Source organism: Dinoponera quadriceps, unplaced genomic scaffold (assembly GCF_001313825.1).
Source record: "Dinoponera quadriceps isolate SergipeBrazil2010 unplaced genomic scaffold, ASM131382v1 scaffold475, whole genome shotgun sequence".
Taxonomy (NCBI): domain Eukaryota; kingdom Metazoa; phylum Arthropoda; class Insecta; order Hymenoptera; family Formicidae; genus Dinoponera; species Dinoponera quadriceps.
In genome coordinates this window covers 123,859-151,338 of record NW_014554738.1, presented here as the reverse complement: position 1 = coordinate 151,338, position 27,480 = coordinate 123,859, and the positions used below count along the sequence as shown (strand labels likewise).

General features: G+C 40.0%; 5 protein-coding genes across 7 annotated transcripts in view; 2 read left to right on the top strand and 3 right to left on the bottom strand.

Moving 5' to 3' along the window:
* The first annotated feature begins 201 nt into the window (after positions 1-201).
* Positions 202-2,902, top strand: LOC106741223 (phosphopantothenate--cysteine ligase). Of its 3 annotated transcripts, none has more exons than XM_014613001.1 (7): positions 202-407; positions 683-860; positions 990-1,120; positions 1,187-1,284; positions 1,363-1,577; positions 1,661-1,843; positions 1,958-2,528. In XM_014613001.1, exons 2-7 carry the CDS (start codon positions 732-734, stop codon positions 2,132-2,134), a joined length of 933 nt encoding a protein of 310 aa, XP_014468487.1. In that variant the 5' UTR covers positions 202-407; positions 683-731; the 3' UTR covers positions 2,135-2,528. The 3 variants fall into 3 exon arrangements, with proteins under 3 accessions (XP_014468487.1, XP_014468488.1, XP_014468486.1); XM_014613002.1 differs by lacking the exon at positions 1,958-2,528 and adding an exon at positions 2,535-2,902 and having other exon boundaries at positions 208-407; positions 1,214-1,284; XM_014613000.1 differs by lacking the exon at positions 1,958-2,528 and adding an exon at positions 2,535-2,902 and having other exon boundaries at positions 208-407.
* Positions 2,903-3,049: 147 nt separating this feature from the next.
* LOC106741222 (vacuolar protein sorting-associated protein 16 homolog) lies at positions 3,050-8,170 on the bottom strand. The gene is made up of 16 exons (XM_014612999.1): positions 7,959-8,170; positions 7,553-7,739; positions 7,290-7,418; positions 7,067-7,211; positions 6,882-7,003; positions 6,606-6,781; positions 6,040-6,412; positions 5,846-5,973; positions 5,590-5,734; positions 5,231-5,365; positions 4,955-5,116; positions 4,730-4,879; positions 4,345-4,592; positions 4,167-4,263; positions 3,653-3,756; positions 3,050-3,540 (listed from the first exon to the last, which is right to left on the bottom strand). Exons 1-16 carry the CDS (start codon positions 8,012-8,014, stop codon positions 3,402-3,404), a joined length of 2,496 nt encoding a protein of 831 aa, XP_014468485.1. The 5' UTR covers positions 8,015-8,170; the 3' UTR covers positions 3,050-3,401.
* A 136-nt stretch (positions 8,171-8,306) lies between these two features.
* LOC106741203 (coiled-coil domain-containing protein 149) lies at positions 8,307-12,017 on the top strand. The gene is made up of 9 exons (XM_014612956.1): positions 8,307-8,575; positions 8,666-8,835; positions 9,089-9,332; positions 9,448-9,614; positions 9,680-9,752; positions 9,823-9,907; positions 10,036-10,180; positions 10,259-10,356; positions 10,451-12,017. Exons 1-9 carry the CDS (start codon positions 8,513-8,515, stop codon positions 10,663-10,665), a joined length of 1,260 nt encoding a protein of 419 aa, XP_014468442.1. The 5' UTR covers positions 8,307-8,512; the 3' UTR covers positions 10,666-12,017.
* A 1,213-nt stretch (positions 12,018-13,230) lies between these two features.
* On the bottom strand, positions 13,231-24,226 carry LOC106741202 (proclotting enzyme-like). Its single transcript, XM_014612955.1, has 8 exons — positions 23,292-24,226; positions 17,431-17,502; positions 16,258-16,551; positions 15,750-16,071; positions 15,363-15,583; positions 14,561-14,753; positions 14,007-14,284; positions 13,231-13,605 (listed from the first exon to the last, which is right to left on the bottom strand). Exons 1-8 carry the CDS (start codon positions 23,329-23,331, stop codon positions 13,310-13,312), a joined length of 1,716 nt encoding a protein of 571 aa, XP_014468441.1. The 5' UTR covers positions 23,332-24,226; the 3' UTR covers positions 13,231-13,309.
* Positions 24,227-24,296: 70 nt separating this feature from the next.
* LOC106741201 (SAFB-like transcription modulator) overlaps positions 24,297-27,480 on the bottom strand; it is a 14,013-nt gene continuing 10,829 nt past the window's right edge. The window contains exons 13-14 of the mRNA XM_014612954.1: positions 26,492-26,648; positions 24,297-25,589 (exon numbers count right to left, since the gene is read on the bottom strand). Coding sequence (XP_014468440.1) covers positions 25,427-25,589; positions 26,492-26,648 — 320 coding nt within the window. The 3' untranslated portion in view covers positions 24,297-25,426. The remainder of the gene's footprint in view (positions 25,590-26,491; positions 26,649-27,480) is intronic.

Here is a 27,480-nt window from a genome sequence, read left to right as displayed (position 1 = left end):
ATTAGTTTTTGTTAGATCATTACTGCGAGGTGATAAATTTTACGAGAATCATCGCACTTGTGTCTACGATATTATTCCTGCAATATACATAGTAATTATGTTTAAAGAATAAAGACTAATAATATATTATCATCACTAACTTATCGTGTTTTTATTTCTCACGATAAAAAATCCTATGACAGCTGATTTTGGAATGTTATACCGTAAATCATTCCCTCACGTCATTGTGGAATGTGGTTTTGCAAGGAGTGTGAGGCACTGGTTACATAGGATATTGTTGTTATATAAGCGTATGTAAGAACGCGTGATTTATTTCAAGATTCTTACGTAACTCACATCGATGAACATTAATTAATAACTAATATTGACCGGTTCGTCCACTTTCATTTGTGGAAATATTGTGACAGGTTAGTTCTCAGTCCTCATTTGTTTTACTTAATTCATATCAATTCTGCAAATCTGCTCGTATGGCTCGTAATTCCTGCATTATCACATGTAAAATTGTCTTAAACCTACAAATGTTATTAAAAATTGTCGTTAATTATATATGTAATTAATAATATATTTTAAATCGTTGATATCGAGGTTAAGTTTTCATTATATAATGTATGCACGTATATATGTGTGTGTATTTACTGAATGGTTATCAATAGATTTTTTAAATTTCTTTTTTTCTTCATAGCGATTCTTTCGAGTTACTCTTGGACACGTGTATACATATAACATTTACTATGGTCTCAGCATGGGAAGATTTCTATGCCAAGCATCCACCTCCTCAAGACTTGGCACAGAATGAAAGTGCGTTAAAGAAATTTACCAAAAAGCACTTAGAAGAAGGTGTCAAAGTAGTTCTAGTAACGGTGAGTGAAAGTGAAATGTTACGGACATAATATAAACAGGACTAAGTGTGACGACAAGTATATATATAGATATAAATTTTCTGTATATAAATTTCTAACATTTTTCTCCCCAACTTTTGAATATTACAGAGTGGAGGTACAACGATACCTTTGGAGCACAATACAGTCAGATTTGTGGATAACTTCAGTGCAGGCACACGGGGATCTCTCTCTGCAGAATATTTCTTGGAGCATGGATACGCAGTTATTTTTATGTACAGGTGTGCATCATTACATGGCATAAGTTCATAGACTTGATGAGATGGAAATCTTTCGCTTAATTTCAGGATAAAGTCCTTGGAACCATTTTCTAGGCATTTTGTGGGTCAGAAGTTTTTAGACATGCTTCAAATATCAGAGGATGATGAGAATCCTGTTATTACGGGTAAGTTGTGTTACATTATGCGCAATTACGCATGATCAATATAATTTAATTGATATGCTGCATTTATTTTCTCAATAGTGTTACCTGAACATACAGAAAAAGTGGCGACGGTGTTGCAAAAATATAAAGAAGCATTGAATCAGAAGAAATTGTTGCAGCTCAGCTTTACGACTCTTTCCGAGTATCTTTGGCTGCTACGATCCGCCTGCCAAGCATTAGCACCTCTGGGGAACAAAGCTATTCTATATTTAGCAGCAGCAGTCTCAGATTTTTACATTCCTTCGAATGAGATGGTGAGCTTATTATTTAATTACCGAGCGTACAACACAATATCTCCTTAATTCAAAATAGTTGATCTTTCTTCTTCTCTGTTTAGTCGGTCCATAAAATATCCTCCAGCGGACCACCGACTATCCAGCTTCAACTGGTACCAAAGATCTTGGTTCCATTAGTTAGTTTATGGGTGCCGCAAGCTTTCGTGGTGTCATTTAAATTGGAAACCGACGAGACCGTGCTGATTTCCAAAGCGAGAACTGCTTTGAATAAATATCACCACAATGTAAGTGATTGTTATTAAGACTCCTGATTAGCTGCTATGATTGTCCATGTTTAATGACGTCAGAAGTAAGGGAACACATGCCAAGATTTCTCCTATATTACGTTATACTTTCAGACAAAAAGATATTCCCACAAGATGATGTTTGTGAACGATTCAGCACATTTACAAAAATGGACGGACATTCTTCTTTTGCCGAAACAACCAATAAATAGTCACAATGTTAATTTGACACGGAACTTTTTAACTTCCTTTTTTCGCCTTGTTATTGTTAATTTTATGATTATTTACTGATTGAGTAAAAGTGTTCGTTTATTTTTGCAAGTGTATATAATCGTTTACCAAATGTCATTTTGCGGACATAAATATCTTTTAAAACAGGACTTCGGGATCCTTTTGAAACATCCACGCGTCACTAAAAGTGATTACCAACAAACTCTGATGGATCTAATCAACAATTTGAAATTGTCGTCAGTCAAATCTTACCTGCTCTGTCTTATCGATGCGGAATAGAAATTAAATTATCGATTATTTGTCGAACGACAAATTGCAGAACTGGAAAAAGTAGCGTTAGCAATTTCTATTATTATTCGTCGATCAGTTTTTAATTAGAGTTTGGTGAAAATCGCTCGAAGTTTCTCCTCGAATCTTTCAGAACGCGTTTGCCAATTTTCGAAATGGAAATCTGTTTCAGCTTGTAATAGCCAACATGTTGCAAACCAGGAAGCAACAGGTAATAATCGTGAGCAATGAGACCGACTACGTTTTGTCTCTTACGAACCAGCAGTTGAACGACGGCGAGGAGATTGAACAGTTAATAGTGAAAGATCTCGTTGAAAAACATACAAAATTTATACGATCCAGTGAAGTTAGTTGATCGCGTTGTTGGAATTTACTAGATAGAGTTGCACTCGGAAACACACACTGTGTGTACACACTGCTGAAACGCCCAAGTCGCATTCGGAAACATTCTTCGGTGTGCTTTCGTGACTTCAGTCTCTGACAGTATGTGTGTGCGTGTATGTGTGTGTTTTTGAACGCAACTCAGGTAAAAATACCAAGTATTACTAAAATATTTACTAGATTTTCTAAAATACATTTTAAGAGTAGAAAATTTCCAACAACTTTCTATATGGGATACTAATGGGATATAACGGAATTTATTCAGATTTAGTATATTGTATCATATACATATGTATGCAGAATATCGCAGATGTATGGGATTTAATGATACTATTTTATTACACAACTGATGTTTTACATTTACATTTTTTATACAGATTATAACACACACACACACACACACACACACACACACACACACACACACACACACATAGATTTATCGATTTGCCAATGATTAAGAAGCCAAATACACAATAGATTACTTATCGAGGAGAGTACTTGCAGTTTTATTGGTTTTACGCGAATAACGTCCTCACGAATGTTCACCGACTTATAAAATTCTTTGAATGCGGAAAGATTATGTTTACTCAACGGTTTATGTCACTAATCTTATATAAGTGTTTTGTATAAATGCAAATTATTATTTATTTTAATTTTAATTCTTGAGGCTAGCTAGGAACATATTGATCTTGTCTATCAATTGCTTATCCGAGGATCCACATTGCGCCAATACAAATGTAAGAGCCGAAGTGTCTTTTTGTTCGAAAGCCGTTTGGGCCGCTTCGTTCAAGATGCTGAAAAATAACAGTATATTATTTATATATTGTATATCTTATTTACTTAAGTTCCTTAAAAGATATTTGCGCGCGCGTGTGTGTGTGTGCGTGTGGAGTTCGAAGTACTTACTTCAACTTCACCAGGTACTTCACTTTAAGATCGTCCTTAACCCTAGTTAAGTATTTCCTCGCTTCTAACTTTTCGTTGTATTTCAGGCATTCGTCTATAAATGGCTGAAAAATGTAGCGAGATTGTCTGATTATGTTCGACAGTTGAATAAACTTATATTATATTACATAGAATTAACCATTTCGTGCCTGATGGAACATACATGTCCCGGACTTTTAAAAATTCATATTTTCCGTAAAAACAAAGATAGTGATTTCTGGGTTTATTTTAAAGATAATGGATAGGACTCTTTACAAAAAATCAACACCCTTGTGAGCTTCATTCTTTGATTTTCATACTTCATCAAATACTCGTAAAATACGAGGGTAAAACAACAATAAATAAATAAATAAATAAATCAATCAATCAATCAATCAATCAATAAACACACACTATACATATATACACACATATATTAATAATTAATTAATTTATTTATTTATAATCTTTCACATGCAAACTCGTTTATCCTTACCTCATAACCAATGGGAGACTTTTTGCTTTTAGAGAATTTCTCTAAATCGCTCCACATACCTTGTTCCGCCAGACACTGTATTCTCAACCACCAATACCTGTTGAAATATCACTAAGGTAATATAACAACAACGAAAGATTACACATGGTTCTCCTAGAAATAATAAAACTTAATATACCTTCGATCCGGTATTTTATACTCCGATCGCAATTTGTCTGCTAATTTCAACTCATTACGTAGTAACAACAGCTTCACAGTATCGTGTAGAGGTTTACCCACGATTGACTCGTGCAACGTTTTTCCCAAAGACCTTTGATATTTTAATAACTTTATCTGTTCTTCGGTCAGTGCCGCGTTAATGTCACTATGAGCCGACTTGAAGTTTTCTTGCGCGGACTGCAGCAACGCATCCCTCGACATCGTGTTCTAAAAATGTGTCCTCACTCATCACTCAATGCATTATTAAATATAATAATATAAAATATCTATTAATAAGTGTGCAATTTTACAGACACAGACATGTAGAATTGTATAAAAGCGAACACAATATGTTTTGCTCTTACTTTCCGTTGATAACTCTCAGTGATGAACCATACCGCTTGGGAATGAAAGTCGTCGTATTGATTGTAAATGTCTCGCAGTGTCTCTCTATTGTGGCTCTGGCAATATTTAATATACAGAGCCATAGCCAGTGGACAATGTGCTATAGCCATCTGCACCGTAGATTAATTGTATAAGATCGTGTATATTGTGAGTGATCGCGCATATAACGGGGTATTATTGCTCACTTGAAAATCCCAGAGAGTTGTGCTTTCCCGAAGACGAAGAATGACGGTGTAAACCAAGTCCGTGTTGCCACTTTCCACCGCTTTATGTAGGGCAGTTCGCTCTTCGCCAAGCGTCATCAACAGTGGTATTTGCTGATGCGCGCGTGGTTCGTAGTCGATCAACTAAAAAGTCGCGATATCCAACGCAATGTAAGATCGTAGTGGAAAAATATGTTTTTTGCGCTGTTCGTCTCGATATCTCTCATGTGCGCACGGGACCGACAGATAAAATTGTACCTTGATGGCCAGCTGTTTCTGACCGCAATCGGCCGCCCTTTTCGCAATTTCGCTATACGAAACGCCGGGAGCATATCCTAGCTTATCGGCTATCTCCTCTGCCAATTGTTCCTTGTCTAATTGCGTCTGTTTTACCTGTACGATACGGAAGAAAAGATTTAATTTCCCGTAGAAAGACAGAGATTATTTCTATTCTCCCGTTGCAACGGGTTCCTATTTCGAGTCCTTGATCTACTGACTGCGTACGTAAATGCATACATAAATGCAAGAAATTAAAATTCAAAATTGATACAATCTTTGATACGAAATTTACCGATCAGCGTTTGCATTTTTAACTTTTCCTCTCGGATGCTATTTACCTTATAGCAAGCCCAGTGTGCCAATATTCTACTTTCTCCATCGATCTCGGGTAACTGTAGATGCCGTGCTATCTGTATACTTAAATAATAATGTCTACGCGCTACTAGCCTGTCCAATAGCACTTGATTCGTCAGAACGTTATATCTAACGTCGCTAAGGATCCTGATAGCCCAATCAGACTGCACTTCGCAGAACGGAATAAGGAAGAATTTCTAGATGTGTAACATCACGACTAAATTGTGTGCGAAAGGATACTGCGTGTACGTCAGTGGAATCCCTACAGCAGGATGCCTCACTGCGTTCAGAACTCTCAAAGTCCTGCACATTTGCACGTAATACTCCGAGTCCGTCGATTTACTGAATCCTTTCCCGAACTTGGCAGCCTAAGAAAGTCGATCGATCGTGTTTATTCATGATCTCTCTGGCATACGCGCACCGTTAAATTTTACCCGCATCAGGAGCTTCTGCGTGTCGAAGTCGAATTCGTGACTGGCCCCGTCGATACACGCTTTCACCGCTGCGTCCAGCTTATCCTTCACCAAATCGATATAGCTGTCGGCCTTGTGGCTTTTCCTCTGAAACTGCTTAGAGGCTTCCAAGAGATAAGAGGCAGGATCCATCGAGTTGATCCGAAATATCTTCTGTACGACATTCGGCACTTTTTGCACCATCTCGTGGGAGGAGGCCGACAGCACCCGTACTCCGTCAATTTCCGTCACCAGGTGCACCGGACCGTCGTAACTGTACACTATGGTCTCGGCTGTGCGACCCACCACCATTATCGTGGTGCTCCAGCTGCACACCACGGCTTCCGTGCCGCACCTGCAAATGTACATGGTGTTCGGTAACTTCTTTACATTCATTTCCGAAACTTACGGCATAAGGGAGTGCCAAAATCGACGACAAATTTGACGAGCGTCGATAACGTTGAGGCGATTCTCGTGTTACGGTGTGACACGATCGCGCTACTTTTTCTATTCATATCTCCAAAATAATTAAAATTATTTATACTGACCAGGCTATATTAGTTAAGACTTCGTCCACGTTCGTAAAACATTCGCAATACTTCTCTCGGAAGTCTATCGAGCCGATGTACAAATGTCCAGTATCTGCGTAGAGCGCGATGTGTCGATTATTGCCAGACACGGTTATCGCCAGTACATTGTTGATCTTATTGTTGAAAAGGTTACTCTGAAAGTAAAAAAAGATTTGTTGATTTAAACAGCAATTGTCGGGTAAGGTATAAACTTAGTTGATAACAACGCTGTAAATTGCGCATTACAATACATACGAATGGAAATGAATTTTGATGAGACTGGTGAATCACAAATATCCCCTCTCTATTTGATAGAATCACTTGTGTCTCCCTGTCGCAATGTATCATGCACCAACAATCAATCGGACCGCCGTATCCTAAAAGCAGCGATTGCAATAACAATGACGAATTCAAGAAGTGGACAGGCATATTATACTTACTAGGCATGTCTGTAATTGGTCGGACTTTAGGGTCGGACACATTGTTCACTAAATAAATACGATTGGTGGCTGTCAAAACAGCTATTCCTGTGCTGTTTGAAGTTGTGAAGAACTTTGCATCGATAACCTTGGTATCTTTGGCTGCCTTGAAGAAAAACATTAACACACATCCATATAGTGATGCATCAATGATAGAATAATTTGGATCTAAAGTGTGGCTTACATCTCCCATGCTAAAGGTATGTTGATAAGTTCCAAACATGTCGTATATGAGAACGTTGCCGTCATCTTGTATGCACAACAATTCTTCTTGCTGGGACCAACCCAGTGCTATCAGTTGTCCGCTGCTCCACTAGAATAAAGAAAGAAAGACATTATTTATACATCTTTTATCGTATATCTATAAGAACGACAACTCATATTTTAGTAGCTACATAAGTTGTCCCAAGTTCTTTCTGTCATTGGGTTGACATAAAGATAACTCACTTGCAGCTTGGCTGTCAACTTTCCTGATGACGTATACAGCAATATTACAGGCTTAGTAGCTCCTTGAACTTTGACAAACTTCTTGGGATTTCTTGTAACAGCAATAGAACCCCCAAAAGGTGCTGCCACGAGCCAATTATTGTTGGAAATCTCGTGCTGAAAGGATAGCGGATACAGCTCAAATTTGCTGCAACAAAAGCACGTATCGAACCATTATTTTTTTCAGTTCATGTACACACAATGGTCCGTATTCTGAAGTCTCTTTTATCGATAAAAATAAATGTGACTTCTCAGCCAATCGAGTGATTTCTAAGACATTTTTAGAGGCACTTTTATCAATAAAAGGGAGTTCAGGACCCATATAAACATAAACTTGACAAAAACAATGCAATGTTCGGAAATTTACCGAAAATATATATCGCGTCCCAGAGGAAACCAATCGGCGGTTAACATCGCTGACATTTTGACGAGCGATTTTGGTCCTTACGATTCGCGATTTGTTACACAAATTACTCAGAATACAGAGGAGACGTTATTAACGCTATTTAGCGCTAAAGGTTAAACATCTCGCTCTAACATATGACATCGGTTCAGCAGTGCAGCTAAAAAGGACAGACTGCTACTGTCATATGTGAAAAAACAAAATGGCGACTTTCGATATATCGCACCTATATCGATCGCCTTTCTGTTCGCTTCTCTATTTATCAATTGAATGATCGTATGACGTAATTTCTTTATATTCATATCTTATATCTCATTCTTTTCCATCACGCATTACGTTTAACCACACTATTTCTAATTCTTATTTCTAATATTTAATATTTATTCCTGATATATTTTTTATTGCGCACAGAGCCTTACATTTGCCGCATCGTGTGGATATGACTTTGCAGCGTAAGCGGCCAAATCGAACGCAGCCGTAGTTGTGCTTGGTTGTTTGATTGATGTACAACTGTCGCGATGGAAGAGAGATCTAGTCATATTAAAGAAAATAATGATAACGATATTGACGTAGAGTCGAAAGTGAGTGAATAAAATGTTTTACTAAAAAAACAGTTATTAATGCCCATTGATGATAGACATTTTCTATATTAAACGTGAGCATATTCGTAGATAATATTAAGGAAGAAGCTCCAGATGAAATCCGAAGCGCTTATGTTACTGAGCCAGGAGTTGGATCAATGTAGAATACAACGAGACCAGTTTAAATTGATGGCCGAACAAATTCAGGAGAGATTTTTGCATTTGAAGAAACAGATGTGCGATACAAAAGAATCGAATAGGTATTTCAGTCAAACCGAGTAAACCGAGACCTTTGTTGCAATAATTATATTTGTTTGTCGCTAAAGTGGTGCACAGTTTTGAAATTTTAAAAAGGAAACAGATATATAAGCTGTAACTTCATATAAAAAAGTGGGAAGGAGAACTATGCGAAAGGGAATGCGTGTGCTGGTACAGCTAGTTCAGCTGTAAAGAACATACTTATTAATACACAATTTCTTATCGTAAGTTTGAGCAACAAATATTGTTTTGCAGATGTTACAACTTGGACGATGACTTTAGAACTCTGGATCTGTTAATGGAAACACGCGAGCAGAATAAGTGTCTCAGGCTACAAGTGGAAACGCTGAGACAAAAACTAGGAGATGCTGAGGGCGATATCAAGGCATTACGTATGAATAACAATCGTTTGTCAGTTGATCAACAAGATGCGCCACTTGCGCCCTCGATGCATCAAAGAGAGGAAATGATAGAACAGTTGGAAAAGTTAAATTTAAAGGCAAGTATTTTACAAGAGAAGATCTTTATTAGTCATTAATTGTTTTAATTATTTATACTTGAGCAGGAGATACTTTCTACCATATTATGAAATAATTGTAATTTTTGTTACACAGTGTTCACAATTGCAAACAGACTTACAAACGGTTCTGGATGAGAAACACGAGCTAGAGATGGAAAGAGATGCTTTTAAGTGTAAGGCACATCGTTTGAATCATGAGCTATCCAAAGCTCTAAATGCTTCCAAGCCAGTTGACTTGGATGCTCTTATCAATGAAAACAGGTAATTAATTAATGATCAGCTTGATAGTAGATATCCGAATCTTATTTACAGTATCAACTTTCTAGGTACTTGCAAGAAAGATTGCAGCAGTTGCTCGAAGAAAAGGAACTCACATGCCAGTCCTTGTCGAAATACAAGGTAATCAGAAGATTATCTCATGTTACTTTGATTTGTTATTTAATTTCTGATATTAGATAATTGACTCCAGAGCATGTTGGATAGTAAACGCACTAAAGGGGCTATTAAATTGGGGGCAAATTCTGCAGTTGGAACTATAATGACTCATAAACAAGGTAAAGTACTTACATTATCACACGATACATTGTATCTCGAATCTTCTTCTCTAGAGAATTGTTCTTTAGAGAATTATTTCTCTAAATTTCTTAAAATGTTTAATATTGAAGAAAATATTGTTGTTCAGTCGAGCAGCTTCTCCAAGAAAGTTCTTATATACCGCCCCAGAAGTCCGCTGCTGCTGTTACCGATTTACGGTGTCTCTGCACAGCTTTGCTGGAGGCTTTGAACGACAAAACTTTAGCTTTAGCGCACCAGAAGAAAGCGAACAAGTAAGTAAAGTTTGACATTAATTGTATATTTGAATTAATCTGCCTCTGTAAATTAATCTGCATATATTTTATTCTCAGAATACTGGCATTAAGAATCTGTGAATTGGACAGTGCGGTGCAGTCACCAACTATGAAACTTTTGGAGGGCTACACGAGCGCCAATGTCGACTTGAGATGTGAGTGTAATCTTGTAATTGCGTAATCATTGTTATTTCTTCCAACATATTTGTAACATATATAATATTGCTGTTACATATTAATTCTTTACAGGTGATAACGAGTTCAACGATTTGGAACATACGAATAATGATAGCGCGGATAGTATCGAAGAGACCAACATTATAACAAAACAGTGTAGCTCTTCACCGGAGAATCAAGTTATACAACAGTTGCAGTCTATACAGATGAGTCTTCCGAAGAATTTGGGGGTATTGGTGCAGAAGGCGTTAAATAATCTGAAAGATAATGACAAACAGAAGTTATGAAATTGAAGATACACAGTGTCGAAAAATATATACGTGCCTCCGTACGTACACGTACGCAAACGTGTGTACAAATCGTGTCTCTGTAAACGGAAAAGTTGAAATATTCTAATGAAAGATTCGTCAACTTCTCGCTTGTCACACGTGTGAATCTAGTCTCTCTCGGAACTGTATATCTTTCAAAAACGTCGAACTTTATTGTGACAACTTGTTGTCCTCAATGTAACGTGAAACTCTACTTAATATTTTTATCGAATTTAGCAATAATCTCGTAGTTTTGATAGATACGGACTTTAATGAACCAAAAAAAAGACGGTTGCGTTTCTTACACAATGTCGGTTATAAGGGTTGATTTGACATATCATTTATGTAGAACATAACTGTAGCACCATAATAAGTAGATTGATAATAGGACGATCGTATTAAATGACGACTACGTTCCTGCAGATACTTTTTGTGCAAGACACCGCTCAGACGATCCAATTATAAGTTGATTTCCGCCCTGAGTATCCCGTAAGAATTATCGGCATCAGATTCTCTGGTTTTTGCACTTGATTATAAGATGCATTTCCTCTATATAAAATAGATCTGTACTCATAAGATCTATACGTCACACATCTCGCATGTGATGTATCTGTATTTTGGAAGAAAATGATCACTGTTCATATCTCTTTAGTTTTTCAGTTGGTCGAAAGCTGCGTATTAAAACTGAATGATAAAGAAATTAAAGTTGACTCTTTCTTCCGCGATGTAGATTTAGTGAATTTAATTTTTATTTGTTAACTTCGCTTCTCTCGATTTCATGTCGTTTTACCTCTTCCAAGCGTTAAACGCTTGGACTTTCATGACAGTCTCTCCTCGATTTCTCTCCTCTTCCACGTATCAAAATACCATTTTTTTAGTTATTTGGCTGTAAATGACATCAACTTTATGTTTCACGCGTTGGCTACGTTCAGCAAAAAAAGCAGCTTAGTAAGCACTTTCTACTACGCTGCCAACAATTTTGCAACTATTATAAGATTTTTCGCTGAATGGCACTTAAAAGTTTATGCTTTTTCAATATGTTTACTAAACGGTCTAGCGTATTAAAATATGCTGAAAATAATGTATAAGCTTGTAAGTATAAAAAAGTTTTTCTACGATGAATAAGATATCGCGCGACTTATTATTTGTTAGGTTAATAATTTTTCGTTTACTAGCAACAAGAGATGATATGCAACGCGAATACCAAAGATTCGTATTATACACACGCATTTTATTATAGGCAACAAAGTCGAGCGGAACTTCTGGCAATTATTTCTTTTATACTTTGAAAAAATAAAATACGTTTTATATTAGAATAAATAATTAATGTTATTAATAATGAAAAAATCATTATTGTATGAGAAGAAAAATTAATTATAATTGAAACTGAAAAAATAAATTAAGACATAAATTTGAAGCGCAAGTCTTAGAGGAAAAATTCAAAGTTTTATGTTCTTTTGATTAGTAACTCAAGTCAATTCTTATGAACATTGATATCTGAACGGTCAATCATAAACTTTTTTTAACTATTTTTATATCATACATTACATTATAATAAACATATATACAATCAAAAAACGTATACCATATTTTCTAAAAATTAAAAAGATACAATAGAAAAGAAGTTATATTTATAAGTCGATGTAAAGTTGATTTTAAGTCATCTGAGATCGAGATATCAATTATGACCAAAAATTGACTAAAATTTGATCAATATGACGTAAAATCGATATTATTTTAACTATTCTATTTTCCTTGGGCAGTTTTCATTTAAGAATTATCATTCGCATGAAATTTTGGTGAACAAAAAGAAGTTGATTTGTTTGATATCAAGAATCTTTTGATGCACTTCATATGCGATAAAATTCTGGAACACCATATATTATGTATATATATAATTCATTTATAAATTCACAAATTATATAACATATATATATGACCACATTAATATATCACCATACAAAAACATGGATGATGTTGGAGGTACTCCTGTATTTATATACATATTTATAGGTGGAATGAAGTTATAAATTTATGTAAATTTAATATAAAAAATTACGTAAAAAATATGTATGGAAATGATAAAAGAAGGCACATATACGTTATGCAAATTACGCATACATCAAATCATTTTAATCAATCAATCATATTTCGTATCCAGCGTCGATTACGTCTTGGCACGTGACGTAATCGATGCTGGATACGAAATATGATTGATTAAAGATAAGGACACCGAATTAATTTGCGAACCTAATATAACTCCATGTTGAAAGTAAAAGCGCTAATGCCCGTTTCTCTTTAGCCTCCGGTGACGAAAGCCGTAGAACTTACAAACGTTCTCAATCCACATGGACAGTAACTGTGCGTCCATTAAAGTAATATTTCGATCATTAAAACACGAATTGTTTTCACACTTGAACCAAGAGAGAATTATCATATTTCGAAACGTTTGCAAATTCCAAGCGAAGAATTTAACGGAAAACTAATGGGACAGATATTGACTCTCCTTCGTCTATTGTTATCGACTTCGATTTCTTTCTCACGAAGTATGTAATTAGTCTGCATGTATGTGCGCGATCGCGCGCACGTGTGTACACATGTGTCTCTTATCAGGAGGCGCCTGTCACTTAAAATTCTTTTTTATCCAATCAGTGTACTCCGAGACGCGCGTGTACACGCCGGGATAGCCGGGCTCGCCGCACTTGTTGCCAAACGAGACGATACCGATCTGGGTCCATCGACCTTCGATTTTCAGCATCAATGGCCCGCCGGAGTCACCTTGACAGGCATCATGGCCGCCTTGGGTGTAGCCGGCGCATAAAAAGTTGCTGGTAATCGGTTGAAAGTAAGCTGAGTTGCAGTCCTCGTTCCTCCACACTGGCAAGACCGCCTGTCGTTGAACCGTGCTCTCTTTCCCACCTGCATCATGTTACATTTATCGTTGCAAATCTCCCTTGTTTATTTCAAGTTTCCTTCAAATATCTTCGAGAATACGAAGAATTCACTCTTAGCGTCCGATCCGCAATAAGTGTTTTAAGCCTTAAGCCGTAAGAAAACGACCAATTATCGAACATGATCGGGGATAATCGACCGTGATTGGTCAATTACTTAAGGCAATTGAAACTTTACTGTAGCCCGGGGTTTATTTTCGAATTTCCCTTATTCGTTAAATTTTTCTTTAAATATATATCTCCGAGATAGTATATGAAATATTGATTGTTATATTGAAATCTTATTCCAGAATGATGCGACACTCCGACAGGGATTCGCCATATTATACGCCACCTCGAACGATCGTGAGACAACAAGTATTGATTTACCATAATAAGTGGTGCCCCAGCCGACTACCGTTGGCCTGGCGCCGGCGAACGGTTCTCCGCGGAAGCGCGCCTGCGGCAGGCATATCGGTATCACGTACGGCGACTTTCTTACGGGCCTGTTCAGCTCGAGCACAGCGATGTCGTTGTAGAAACCGATCCGCGAGAACTTGGGATGCGCGCGGATCTCCTTCACAGCGTAGGTCTCCGGTGACGACGGCTCGTCGTCCCTCTCCAGATCGATGTCACCGAGGCGTACGGTAAATTGGCGAGCAGCGAAGCTGCAACGTTTTCATTATTTCATCCTTCCGTTATTTCACATCAATTGAACTTACAATGAAAAAGTAATCCGTGTAAAAAACATACGCGCAAGGCTTTGTATATATTTTAACTTTTTATTTTAATAAGTTGATTTAATTTTAACTTGGTTAAAAAGTAAGAATTAACTCACCCAATAGTCTGATTATATTGTCAATATTTATTTATTATTTGTTTCGTAAATTTCCTTCTTTTTTCTTCTCGTTTTATGTCCACAGACATATATATATGTCACTTACGGTTGCTGCCGCTGATCGCGCATGCAATGAGCGGCGGTGAGTACATGACGCGGTCCAACCAGTGATCCTCCGCACCAGAACTCCGTCCGGCGGGAGCCGTGAAGGAAAATCGCCGCCATCCAGGGCCAACGTCCAGGTAGAGCCACGTTGCCGCCGACCACGCGGAATTTGCCGGAATTGACCACGCCGCATTCTGGATAGAAAGACGATGTCCAAAATTACGTATGTCTTTTCGTTCTCTGACCAAAACAATTTTTACGGTCAGTACTCGCAATAGAACTTATTTAAAGCCATTTAATATAATATATATTTATTATGGTTTATCCCTTTTTTTTTTTAGTTTGTTAGCGTCGTTGGCTTATATGTGGCATTGATATTGCGGGCTGTCTGTTTGCATCGATTCTACGACGGAACTCGTATTTGAAAATCACGCGAATTTTAACGTTATTTATGATTACGGAAAAGCAGTTTTAAAAGAAAGAAATGAAAAGAAAAATGCAAAGCAGTTTTAGAAGGAGGGAAACTGCCGAACGGAAAAATAATAAAACATTACGTATAAGTCAAAGATATTGTCGAAATTAAGAAAATTCGCAAAAACGGCAACTTCATAGGTAAACCTCTAATATATCGCCGTTCACTTGTGACCTCTGTATCAATCCAATACTTTATGTTTAACACATATTAAATTGCGAAGTGTCCCGTGAAGGCTTGCTCTAGGGCAGTCAATAATTCATTCGTTATTCATTCAACCATTCATTGGCGGTCAACGTGTTAACACGTCGAACGCAAGTATCGAGTATACCCTCGTTATCTTGAATATAATTGTTGTCGACCGTGCCGATCGCCTCGAAGCCATTTGTATTGTTGTCCAACAGATCCGACGGCGATGGTACCACCTGCGTCACGGGTTTACTCGTCACGGATGCCACTGGGTACAACGGAATCGGGCGTGGTGTCGGGGCCTTCGTGGGTCGAACCGGCGGCCGCGGAGGGTGTTCGTTGGTCTCACTTCCGCCGGGATTTCTACAACGTCACGATCGTCGCATTACATAAAAATTATAATTTTCCATTCATATGTTATATTGCATTTACATTGTTGAGTTGGAAATTCTAGTATCGCTGCGATGTTATTTGGCGTTTTACCGGACGCGTGATATCGGAGACGAGACGAGTTCAATGGGACACTTACACGAAAACCGGAAGGTTGTCGGTTTTGTCCACAGGACAGCAGACCCCTGGCAGAACCAACTTCGTATTTTTAAAGCACAGAGATTGCCTCAGCTTGGTGAGGTCGAGCAACAATTGCGGGCAATTACTGAGGTCCTGGCACTTTCCAGGCCCACCTTCGGCCGTGGTGCACGCAGGCGAAACGGAGTTCCTGTCTCTATTCGCGAGCTCCGCCGCGGACTGTTGTTGCTGCTGGACCGGCGACGGTGTGCTCGTGATCGCTTGTCTTATTGGCAATGCCACGTTGCGCATCAAGGGTGCTATGCTGTCCGTTACGTTGCGACCTGAAGAGGAACACCAAGGGAGGAAGCGCAGAGTAGACACGAACAATTGGATCTTTCATATCTCGGCAATTATTTCTATTATTTATATCTCTGCAATGTCTTCTTAACGTTGCATTGTAACGTTGCAATGACATTACAATATAGTGGGAATGATCTGTTGTGTGAAAGGTCGATCGATCGATATACCTAGGATATTCTTGGAGATAGTGTACAATGCCGAGGGCAGTTCCTTCGGCGGATAATCCGAGATGTCGACGCCCCGCGTCATGTTGACGATATAGTTGCCCACGGTGTTCAATGCACCTAAGGTCTCGCTGAAGGTCACCAGGGGATCGCTTTGCTCTCGTTCCATCTTTACCAGCTGCGTATAGGGCCGTGTGTCCCTGCGATATACCGGCCTGTCCGGTCGGTTCCGTCCGCTATCCCCCCAGGACCATCCTTCTCCTATCGGAGTGACGTACGAGTTCCTGTATCCGTACGCTGCGCGACACATTCAGCCTCGCATCAGCATAAAAGTACCAGTCGAGTTGCTGTTCTCTCAACACACGTTCGCCATCGTGGCTTATCGGGGAGAACTTTCTCCCGGATGATTACTTTGCATTCTTTTTCGTGTAATTGTGTTAAACAGGTACGGTTCGTTTATTCACGGACTGAGAAATGATCGCTGTATTGCGACGCTGATGGCGAACGTGTTGAGTGGAATCGAAAATTTGAGAAGTTTTCGTTCGATACGAGAGATCAGCAGAAATCATATGTGACACCGATTAATGTGCGTGTTAATGGAAAAATTGGAAACGACCGTTCTTGTTTTTCAAGTAAAAAGAGGAGGCAAAAGAATTCCGCTCATTTTCACATCGGTTCTGAACCATTGCTGGTAACGGAATTTAGCTAAAATGAAAGATCACTGTTTTCGCAGACATAATTTTCGAAATCGACGCTGCTCCATTTAGACTCAGACACTTGAAAATATTCGAAATATGTGCTAAATGGTATTTTTTATTCAATTTCTCGGTGGGGATTGCCGAGAACACTTCTCCGTAGTGACAGCGGTAACAGGTAAAATAAACTCTTTTAAAATAACATTGTAAAACCTGAAGTGTCTATCAATTGCTATCATTTCAGATTTTCAATAATCTATCATTCCTCTGTCATTAATATACGACTCGTTATAACTGCATAATTACGAGAAGCCCGATTTGGGCAAGATTGTTTCGCAATTATTCCGATAAGTCGCAAGTTCGGATTTTAGTTCACAGACATGTCGAGTAGGTTATTCCTTTGTGTATGCGCGCTTGCGTGCAACGAGTAATGTTCCTAGCGTGTTATCGAATGTTTCTGGCCAGGACAAACGTCACTTACAGTAACCGTGATAATGTACGACCTCCTCAGTGTACGAGTAGTCGAGAAATTGGCTCCATATTATGGACAAACCTGAAACGCGAATACACAATACAATATTATTACGGGAATGATAGGCGTGTCGCGTAAATGACAGCGATTTTCTACCGTCATCATGTTATACAATAGACCGGTCGGTCAACTGTAGTAAGCAAAATATTAACAATATGGCGACGGATTGGTAGCAGATTCGATCGGAATACCGTAGCAGATCCATAGTGTTCGCATGAAGCTCGTGTTCCATCGACAGAGCTTGCTGACATAATTTGATAGAAGATTAGCAGTAGAAACTGAGCAGGATTTGTAGTATGTTTCATTTAAGAGGTCATTCAACAATTACGTCACGCTACGAGGGGAGGGGGAGAAGGATCTATTAACTTCCATACGGCTATGACGGCGGATAGGAGGAGGAGAAATAAAGGGAGGTCATGGAATATTAGGCTCTCAGTATGGTGCTTATTTTCGTACTGGATCTAAAGAAATCTAGTAATATAATATGATGGTAATGGGAACGAGGGAGGGGGGTGGGAGGTGAAGAGTTCACATGTGACGTAATATCGAAAGAAGGATCCAAATACTTTGTGGCAAAATATGACGAAGGAGGAGGGGACGCATAAAAAATATTCAAATTTCTCGTGACATAATTGTTAAATGGTCCCTTAAATACATTAAAAACATTAAATACACTTGAATGATGACAAAGCGATAAATCCTATTTGGGGTAGTTTCACCCCCTAAAGTTGAGCCTTTGCCGATAAAAAATACATATCTATTATTTTCGGCTACAAATATGCCAAGTTTCATCAAAATTAGAAACGAATACCCTGCGGATGTCCGGGTAATCCCGAAAGACTCGGGTACTCGAAATTGGGTAATCGAAATTGACAGCGCTGATTTCATCGCGCTTCTCAATTTTCTCGTGATATCGCACGGACCGATCTCATTGATTCTCCTTGTCCCGCTAACGATTTTAATTGGGCATTAAATTAAATTAAATTAGCAAATTAGCAATAACGTGAGCGATTTTAATTCGGCGACTTTGGACTTGGCCGAACGACTGCTGATCAACGCTTCGTTTTACCCGCGCTTTTCTGTTAGAAAAATCGAAAGTGATATAATTGCCGAGCGAGTCGCGAGGCCGCAGCAGACATATAAAAATGCTCCCGCTGATTATTCATGGTAATTACGACACGCCGGGGAATACCTTAGGTAAAACCCGCATAACGCGCACACGCGACACGATCAAGGGTACGCGCAAGTGTTACGTAACGCGACAGGCGCAGGCCAAAGACCTCAGGGCCTCTCAGTTTTCTCGGAACCTGCCGGAATTTCAAATACAAATATCGAATATGTGTCATCTGTAGCTATTGAAACTTTTTCACATAGATTTCCCACAGAAATCCAATGGAGCCCGTGTGAATTTATGTAGGATAATAAAAATCCATATAGGAATGTTTAAAACGAATTTAATGTTTAATTCTCTATGAATTTCTATTCACTTCTGTGATATCTGAGTTATAAAAGATAAAAAGGCGTGAAAAAAGCGCGCACGCTAGTATGATAAAACATAGTAGCACATTCATACTTATATCGCATTTATATTTATATAAGATCTATATGTACAAGAAATGTAAAAAGGGGAAGCATAATTGCGATAGTGTTTATATATATATATATATTATATATATATATATATATAATATAATACAATTATATAACATTTTCAAAGCTGTTTTTATCCCGTATAACACAAATGTTCAATAAACATCCTAAGAACGTTCACAAGAATATCCGAATATCTCTCGAGACGTTTCTAGAATATCTTTTGAACATTTACATAAGTACGTTGTCGATACTCATCAAGCTCATTATCGACCTTAGCATCCTCTTAATTATGGATGAAAGTAAGTTGAGCGAAAAACTGATCAAATCTTCCAAAACAATCGCGAAGAAGCATTGTTGATTCGCCTCGAGAGTAATCCTTTTATCTCTCGCTCTCCTCTTTGCTTTTTTTTTCAGCGCGCTCCTCCCATTTGAATTTAGTTCCGGTTTCTAAACTGGATTCGGACGTTCTGCCTTCCATGTAACGACGGGCATTCCTCGCGTTGTCTCTAATTGAAGAAATTCAAGAGTACAGTCGTCTCATCGGATGAGAGCCGGAAGAGAGACGGAGTTCGCGGATTCGTAGTCGCCTGACCCGGTTGCGGAAGAAGGTTGCGCCTCAATCCGGCTGTAACACAGCACGGGCGAATTCCACGATCGAGCTTTGCAATCGTGACGCAGGATGGAACCGTCCAAGCGCGGCAGAGACAGCTTCCACGGATCTCGCCGGCATGTGCAATTACGAAATTACGTGAGTCCCGAGAGCCCGCGCGCATGTTAGGATTTTTCGGAACTGTTTACCGCACCGCCTTGCGCGCCCGCCGGCTGCTTCTCTCATCGATGGTGAAAGTCGCCCGGCGAGAAAGTGTGCCTTTCTTCTTCCATTCACTGATTCACGTCACCCGATAGATACGTCGAGAGAAGAGAGTGGCCGAAAAGAGGAGGGTTTATTTATTCCTCGGTCAGGCTGCATTCCGACGATCGCGGGGATCTCCAGAAACGCATAATATATTCGTGTCAACGTCAAAAACCCAGTATCGAAGTTTAGACTGATTCGACATCGAAGACACGTATAAAATGTAGACGTGTCTTCGACCGCAATTTTAATATTGTTTCAACGTCGAATCAATCAATTAATCGGGTCTCAAAAGAAAAAAAAAAAAGATTTATCCCGCAATAAATTTGCCAGTGATTATTGTTGCTCAATAATTTTATTACTCGTAGGAATAATAAAGTTATTAAATTATTATAGGCAGTAATGCCTTTCCGCAAGGGAACCCATTTCTATTATTACAATACAATTACAATTTGCAACAGAATCAGAGGACGAAAATGTATTTGTAATGTTATATTAAAAAAAAAAAATTTTTTGTAAATATTAGACAATATACACACTTATAAAAAAAGTTATATATACAGCGTAATTCATTTTGATCTTGACAGGCAAATATTTTGAAGATATACAATTTTACAAAAGAAAAACGTTCAACAAATAACTCACATTGCACGTAATATTACCGAGATATTAAAACACAATATATCGTAATGTGATATTTTTGTAATATATTTGTGCTCGGCCGTAAGTATCGTTCTTTGGTCGCCGAAGTGTCAGTCAATTAACATAATTACTAGGATATGTGTCATTTTGAGATTTCACCAAGTTGTACACAATTACATCGCGTCTCGTTGTAATTGCGAATGAAGAGACACACGGCCTATCTAAACCGATCGCAGAAAGAAAACGCTCACGCGAGTCTCATTGTCTTAATTGAAGTTATTGTGTCGCGACGGCGATACACTTTACGACGCGGGACGTTGCGTTAGAGAACGAGCGTTACCTAACAGCTCTTCCCCATGTGTGTATACGCGGTCAATGTCGACAATTAGTTCACATCGCGCGATTCCCCTTTTTCAGCGGCTTCTTCGCGGTGTCGTCGATTCGCGGTCAACCGTAATAAAAGTGTGAAAACGCTACAAGTAAAACAAAGAAACAACCGCGCCCAGCGAATGTTAAGTGCGCGGACAGAGCGCGTGCTGAGTTTCTCCGTCTTTTTTTCGAGCTGAATAGCAAATCCAAAATCCAAAATTGCGCTTCCTCATGGCGTCGATTTCAATTTATGAGAATTTATATTCAGCCCGAGTTGAAATTCGGATGCTACTTTAATCCCTATAAACGCATAATATTCCTAAAATATTAAACAAGAATAAAATAATAATAATATAGAAAAATATATGAATAAAAATATATATATATTTACATATATACACANATATATATATGGTTTTTTTAAGTATAAAACGTATTTTTACACAAAATTATTTCGACTTTATTTATACAATAAAACAATTGGTGTTGCAATACATTTGAAATATATATATATATATACATAGAGTTGGATATTAAAAAAATATATATTATAATATTATTTTTTAAATATTATTGGAGGAGTGAGCATATAATCATCTATTAATATTCTAGAAATATTAATATTATTATAATATTAAATATTAAATAATATTAGGCGCTTATAGGGATAATGCTCTTAAGATCTCTCTTCGAACTTTTGAAGGATCTCTTTGTACACGCGCGAGTTCATAGGTGTACGCGTGAACACGCGTGCATACACATGATGTGTGCCCACGCAATATCTGGTAACCCAGATGTGCCGTAGGCTCGATGTGTGCGTGCGTGTGACGCGTGTGCTGTATGAACCTCGCGCGATTTTATCCATTCGCGACACTACGTGGCATAGAAAAAGAAAAAAAAAACAGGGAGAGAGAAAAGAACGAGAACACACGTCCGGATATACGCCGTTTTTACGGTATTTAAGATGCCGAATGGAACCTGACAAGATCTCACGCGCGCGCGCGTTATAACACGCTCTACGACTCGCTTTATCTGGACGATCCACTTTTGAAAATAAACGGTCTTCTTCAAAAGATGTTGCATGTAATCGTGCGGTGGGTGTATCATCCGTTCACACACACACGCGTATATACGCGGGCAGGTAAAAGCGGCATCAGGCATGCTCCGGAATCGCGCGGATTAATCCGCGCAGGACACGGTGCTTAAACGTATACGATCGTTGATCACGATCTGAGGCAACGCGTAATGAGAGAAGCCGAACAAAGCCGGTCGTGTGTATTCGTTTTGTCAGTAGGTCATCGAGAGAGAGACTCCGTATCATTAGAGACAATTCGTCGACGATGAGCCGAGCAACAATCAAACCGAGAAAGTGAGAATCGGAGCTCGCGCGCGTACGGAGGCGCGAAATTTATAAACGTGTAATTGAGGTCAACTTCAATTCGCGAAACGCCGCTCAAATCGAGATAAACGCGGAGAGGCTCCCCTGAACGTGCACGCGCGGTGGAAGAGAAAATGACGCCGAAATAACGGAACAAGAAAGAAAAACCCGATCGATCGAAAAGTGAGTTTTCACGGTCACAGTTTTTTCCCCGTCATTTTGATTTTCCATCCGAGTACGGCGAGCAGTTTCCTAGGGCGAGCAAGCAGAAGAATATAATACACGGACTCGGGGAATATATAGAAAGCGATCCCCGTGCGAGGACACACGTGCGCAGGAGAAGCGCGCCGCGCGTCAATCGGCCGCCTTTCTTGGGATTCGCGCGGAGTAGTCGTCGAGGCACTGACATACCAATCGCGTCGTTTTCACTTTTGAAGCCTAATCCGCGCTACCGGTCACGCTCGTCGTCGGACGATAATCGATCGACAAGCGTTCGCCGTCGTCACCATCGAACGATGTCCTATCCAGCCGGATCACTTTCCAGCCTCTTCACACCGGATGACAAGGCTCTCGTAAGGTGCGATATGAAACGAACCGCTCGAATCGGCGTTGACAGGGAGTCGTCACCGAAAATTCGTTACATGTACTGGCTGGGCATAATTAAAAATCCCTTCGCAAAGTACGGCGAGGACATTTGATTTTAATCGAGAAACGAAAGAGGAAAGCAAATTGTAGGACTTTCTTTTTTCGTTTGTCGAATAGTTTACCGTCCCCGTCTATATTAACGTGTGCGTATTCTGCAGAAGGACTTTTAATTTTGTGATAACTGCAAGCAAATTTACGGTAGACCAGGACTCCGGGATCCTCTTAACATTGTAATTCCGACCCGCCCTCTCCTTCTTTCTCTTAATTACAAGCACTCGCGGGATAATTAACACAGTGGACTCGGCACAAGTAATCGATTTGTTCACTTACTCAGTATCACTGACGACATCTTCGCCGAGTAAAGGAGCATGGAGAACGTTATCCCGCCGCGGACATACCAGCGTTTATGTCACCGTCACCATGCGCGCGCTCTTGTCACCTGTGACAACCCGGCACTCGTTGTGGAATCGCGCCGAACTATTTGAATCAAGAGGAGCGCGCGAGAGTCGTCGTCGTCGCTTTCAATCACGAGCACGCCGGCGGATCATGCATGGTGTGTGTGTGTGTGTGTGTGTTATCGCTCGTGGGAGTAGAAGCGAGAAAGGAAAAAAAGAGAGAGAACAGGAATGACAATCGGACGAGGGGCGCGCGTAGACGAGCAGAAGACGGACGTCGCCAACATCGACGTGTCGTCGGGCGAGAGACGTAGGGGAAAAGGAGAGAAAAAGAGGAAGAAATCGGTCACGAGAGAGGAAAGAAGCGGCCGTGCGCAATCGGTCAGTCGCACGGACGGACGGATAGACAGATGGACCTCGAGCACGAGACGACTGTCCGTGAAAAGACCTCGACACACTTTACTCTCGACGGAGGAGGACCGGCTTAGCCCGCTCGTCGTTCACTCTCTCCCGTTCATTCTCCTTCTTTCTCCTTGCGTGCCACGTCCCTAAGCCGTAAAGGGAAAGTGCCGCCGCTTCCCTACTACTACCGCCGATACAAGCCGCGCTCGTCTCTTCCGCGCCTCCTCCTTCCGACGTCGTTTCTTCGACGATTCGTCACGTTCAGGAATGCCGCCGCCCGAATCCGTCCGTACTGAGCCGGATGTTATAATTCGCACGTTTTCAGTTCCGTAACCGGCCGGAGATCTCCCAATGACGACGATCTGAGGAAATCCGGACGTGGTTGAAGTTCATCCACTTACGGCGGAAACGCTTCGCGTTGATTAATTTCTCCCTCTCCCCCTCCCTTCCTCCTCCTCTTCTCTCTCTCTCTCAGACACATACGCACGCACATACAGATCGCTAGAGAAAGAAGGTAAATAGTGTCCATCTCGTCGTCATTACATTATCTAAATTTTTATTTACGTTCCAATAGTTGTTCGCTACATCAATACGCATTTTGCTTAAATTCCATTGTATAATTGTGTGTGTATCAAGTAACTATGCGTAAACTAACGTTAGCTAAATAAAATTACACGGTACGATGCAGACCGTCCTCGTCGTCGTTTTACATTCCACCAGAACAAACATTCTGGCTCGTAGTTTAAACAACTGCAACACCCGTCCAGCGAGCCTCTTCGTTATCTCGTGGTGTCGAGAAGGCTGAATTCGAGAAGGACCGCACTTCGGGCGAAAACTGCTGATTGAGCCGCACGGAGGCCCCCGTTGAGGCCGCGCGGCGAACGTTCGTAAATCAAATCGCGGATGTCGCGCAATTTCTGAGAAAGATAGGAAAATAAGTCGTCTCTCTCTCTCTCTCCCGCCCCCTCTCTCCTCCCCTCCTCTTTCTTTCTCTCGTGGGGCACAATGAAGTCTATTAACACATTTACAAAAGTCCATTGCGTATGTGTGATGGAAAAACGTCTCACAAACGTTGCTGTCGAAGTCGCGTCTCTGCGAAGAGAAATGAATGCCGAACAAGAGTAACAACATACGAAGAGTAATGCGCTCTTTCTTGGATACTGTGTTCCTTTTCTTTCCTCTCTCTCGTTGCTTACGCGCGACTCACCGCCGTAAAAATTTACGTCTGTAGATTCCCATGATTTTCCATGTTCGTTTAAAGAAACGCATGTGCACCTGATTGTGTGCTATATACCGATGATTCGACACGATATAAAAAGCACGGCCGTCTCCGTAAGTCTCACATGAAGACCATCTCTCTCTGACTGTGATTGTAATGCCGATGCGAGACTTGAAAGATCGCGGCTGCTGCATGACGGCGCTGGAATTCCCCCGCATTTCCATCATCGTCAGGATCGGACACTGCGCGGAAAGGACTCGCGACGACTAGTCGCGAGTCGTGGTGCGGCAATGACGGCGTTCGAGGTCGCGCGCCACGGCCGTGACGATCAACTTGCCGAGAAACAAGACGAGCTCTCTCCGATTCTCTATGGGTCCCGATATGGGTAGTGCGACGTGCGGTCACTCAAACGAACGACTCGCCTGCTCGCGCGAACCTGATCGAACGGATCAGTATTTCCTCATGGGCAGGGACGATTTGTACGCGTCGAACCGCTCGTAGGACGGCGCCGTTCCGGGAGCGGTCAGTCCCATCGACTGAATCGGCCCGCTCTGATACGTCGGCGGGATCGGGTGCCGCAGAGTGCTGCCCATGTTGCTCGAGTTGCTCCATCTGTAACAACCGCGGCCACCCACGTTATTGTCGCACACGTTGCTGCTCTAAGATAGACATTGCTTCGCCAAAGCTTGTTTTTCAAGCTTCTAAAGTTGATTCAAATGCAGTCTTACGATGAGCGTTCCCACTTTCTTCGTCTATCTTTTGACTCCGAATAAAGAGAGAAAAAGGAGGAGCAACACGTTGACTACGAAATTTTGTTGCCTACCGTTTCCTTATTATTTGCTTTTGTATTGTATCGGTGTAATTTGTGACATATACTTATTAAACCCGTAAAAGTGGACGAGAACCAAGATTAATTTGGGATTTTACATCGCGGGAGGCATACTCCTTTCAACAGTTGTGAAAAACCGTGTATCTTCCCATATGAAAGGGCCATATTTCACGCGTCTTTTAACGGTTATTTATCGACCGTCAAGCGGGAAAAGGAGAGTTTTTGTCCATTTTCACGAGCCTCTTACGTACTGTTTTCATCCAAATATCTCTTTATTTGCAAGTAGCACAAATTCTCAACATATCCCATTTTTCGCGCTTATGACGTCACGCTAATACGACCGTGGCAAATAGTCAAGAGCTTTAATGGGAAATAAATAGACGAATATACAAACCAATAAGTTACAATTATTTTATGCAAAAATTGTATTCTGACTTGAAAAAAAAAAAAATATACAAACTAGAATAAGTGATCTCTCGCACTTATGAGTCTCCGGTGGAATGTTCTGCTAAACTTACTCATTCACCGAGATTTTTTAACTTCGATCTTCTCAAAAATATTTGAGAATTGCGTTTTCTCCCTTCGCTCAATAAAGGTTCATATCAAGGCTTATCCGCACAAATAATATAATTGAGATCGATGAGTAACATCTCGTAACCTCTCTTTGTAAGATCGGAGAACGCACCTGTTGACATTATCGGACGACCTGGAACTCCAGCTGGAAGGTTCGTTGCGAGGATCGCGCGACCCGCTGTTCGTCACCGAGTTGAAGGACTTTGAAGACGTCGGTCCTGAATGCCATCCGCTTGGTGTACGGTTGCTCTCCACGTAGCGACTCTCACCTGCATCGAGACAAAAAACGGTATACAAGAATGAACGGAGGCGGCTTTACGAATTTTTCAGATTGTCACAACGTGCACGCTTAAGTTGCGCGGAGATATGATATCGAGATATGCGTTAGCTAGAAAGACTGAGATGTAAGATTAAAAGATATTGCGCTAAAAAGAATTTTAGTTGTCATCATAAAGCAATGAACAAATTGACACACCACCAGATTCTCCTTACGATTCAAGAATAATCGACCGTGGTTAGTCAGTTTGCAGTGGCCTTAACTGTAAAGTTCCAGCATACATATAATTTTTTGTTATATATTATACCGAATTTTCACAATCGGTCCATATACTTTATAATAGAAACATATAGTTTGTGTATATTCTTGTTGAATATCATATGACATTTGTCGGAAAACAGAAATCTTTTAGTTCAACACTACTTTTAGCGTCCCGCTCATTTGAATCGTAAGATTGACAGCAGGTTCAACTAACTACAATGAAACTTAACAGAAATTGATAAATCATATAAATTTTTATTAATGTTAAAATATACACACTGTTCGTGAAAAAGAATTACAGGTTGGATTCGATCAAGACTATTGATCCTTTCCTACAAAACGTGGAAANCCCCCCCCCCCCCCCGTTAAAAGCTCTACTACACTAGTTCTATTGTTTTTTTTTACGTTTACTAACGAAAACATATCAGATTTTAGTATTTATAAATTAAACATGGACCAGCATTATTGCTCATAAAAAACACCTATTTTGTGTTATAACACAGGATATATATGACATATTTTCATGTTCTACGTTTTGTAAGAAAAATAGTATGAGTTGTAGC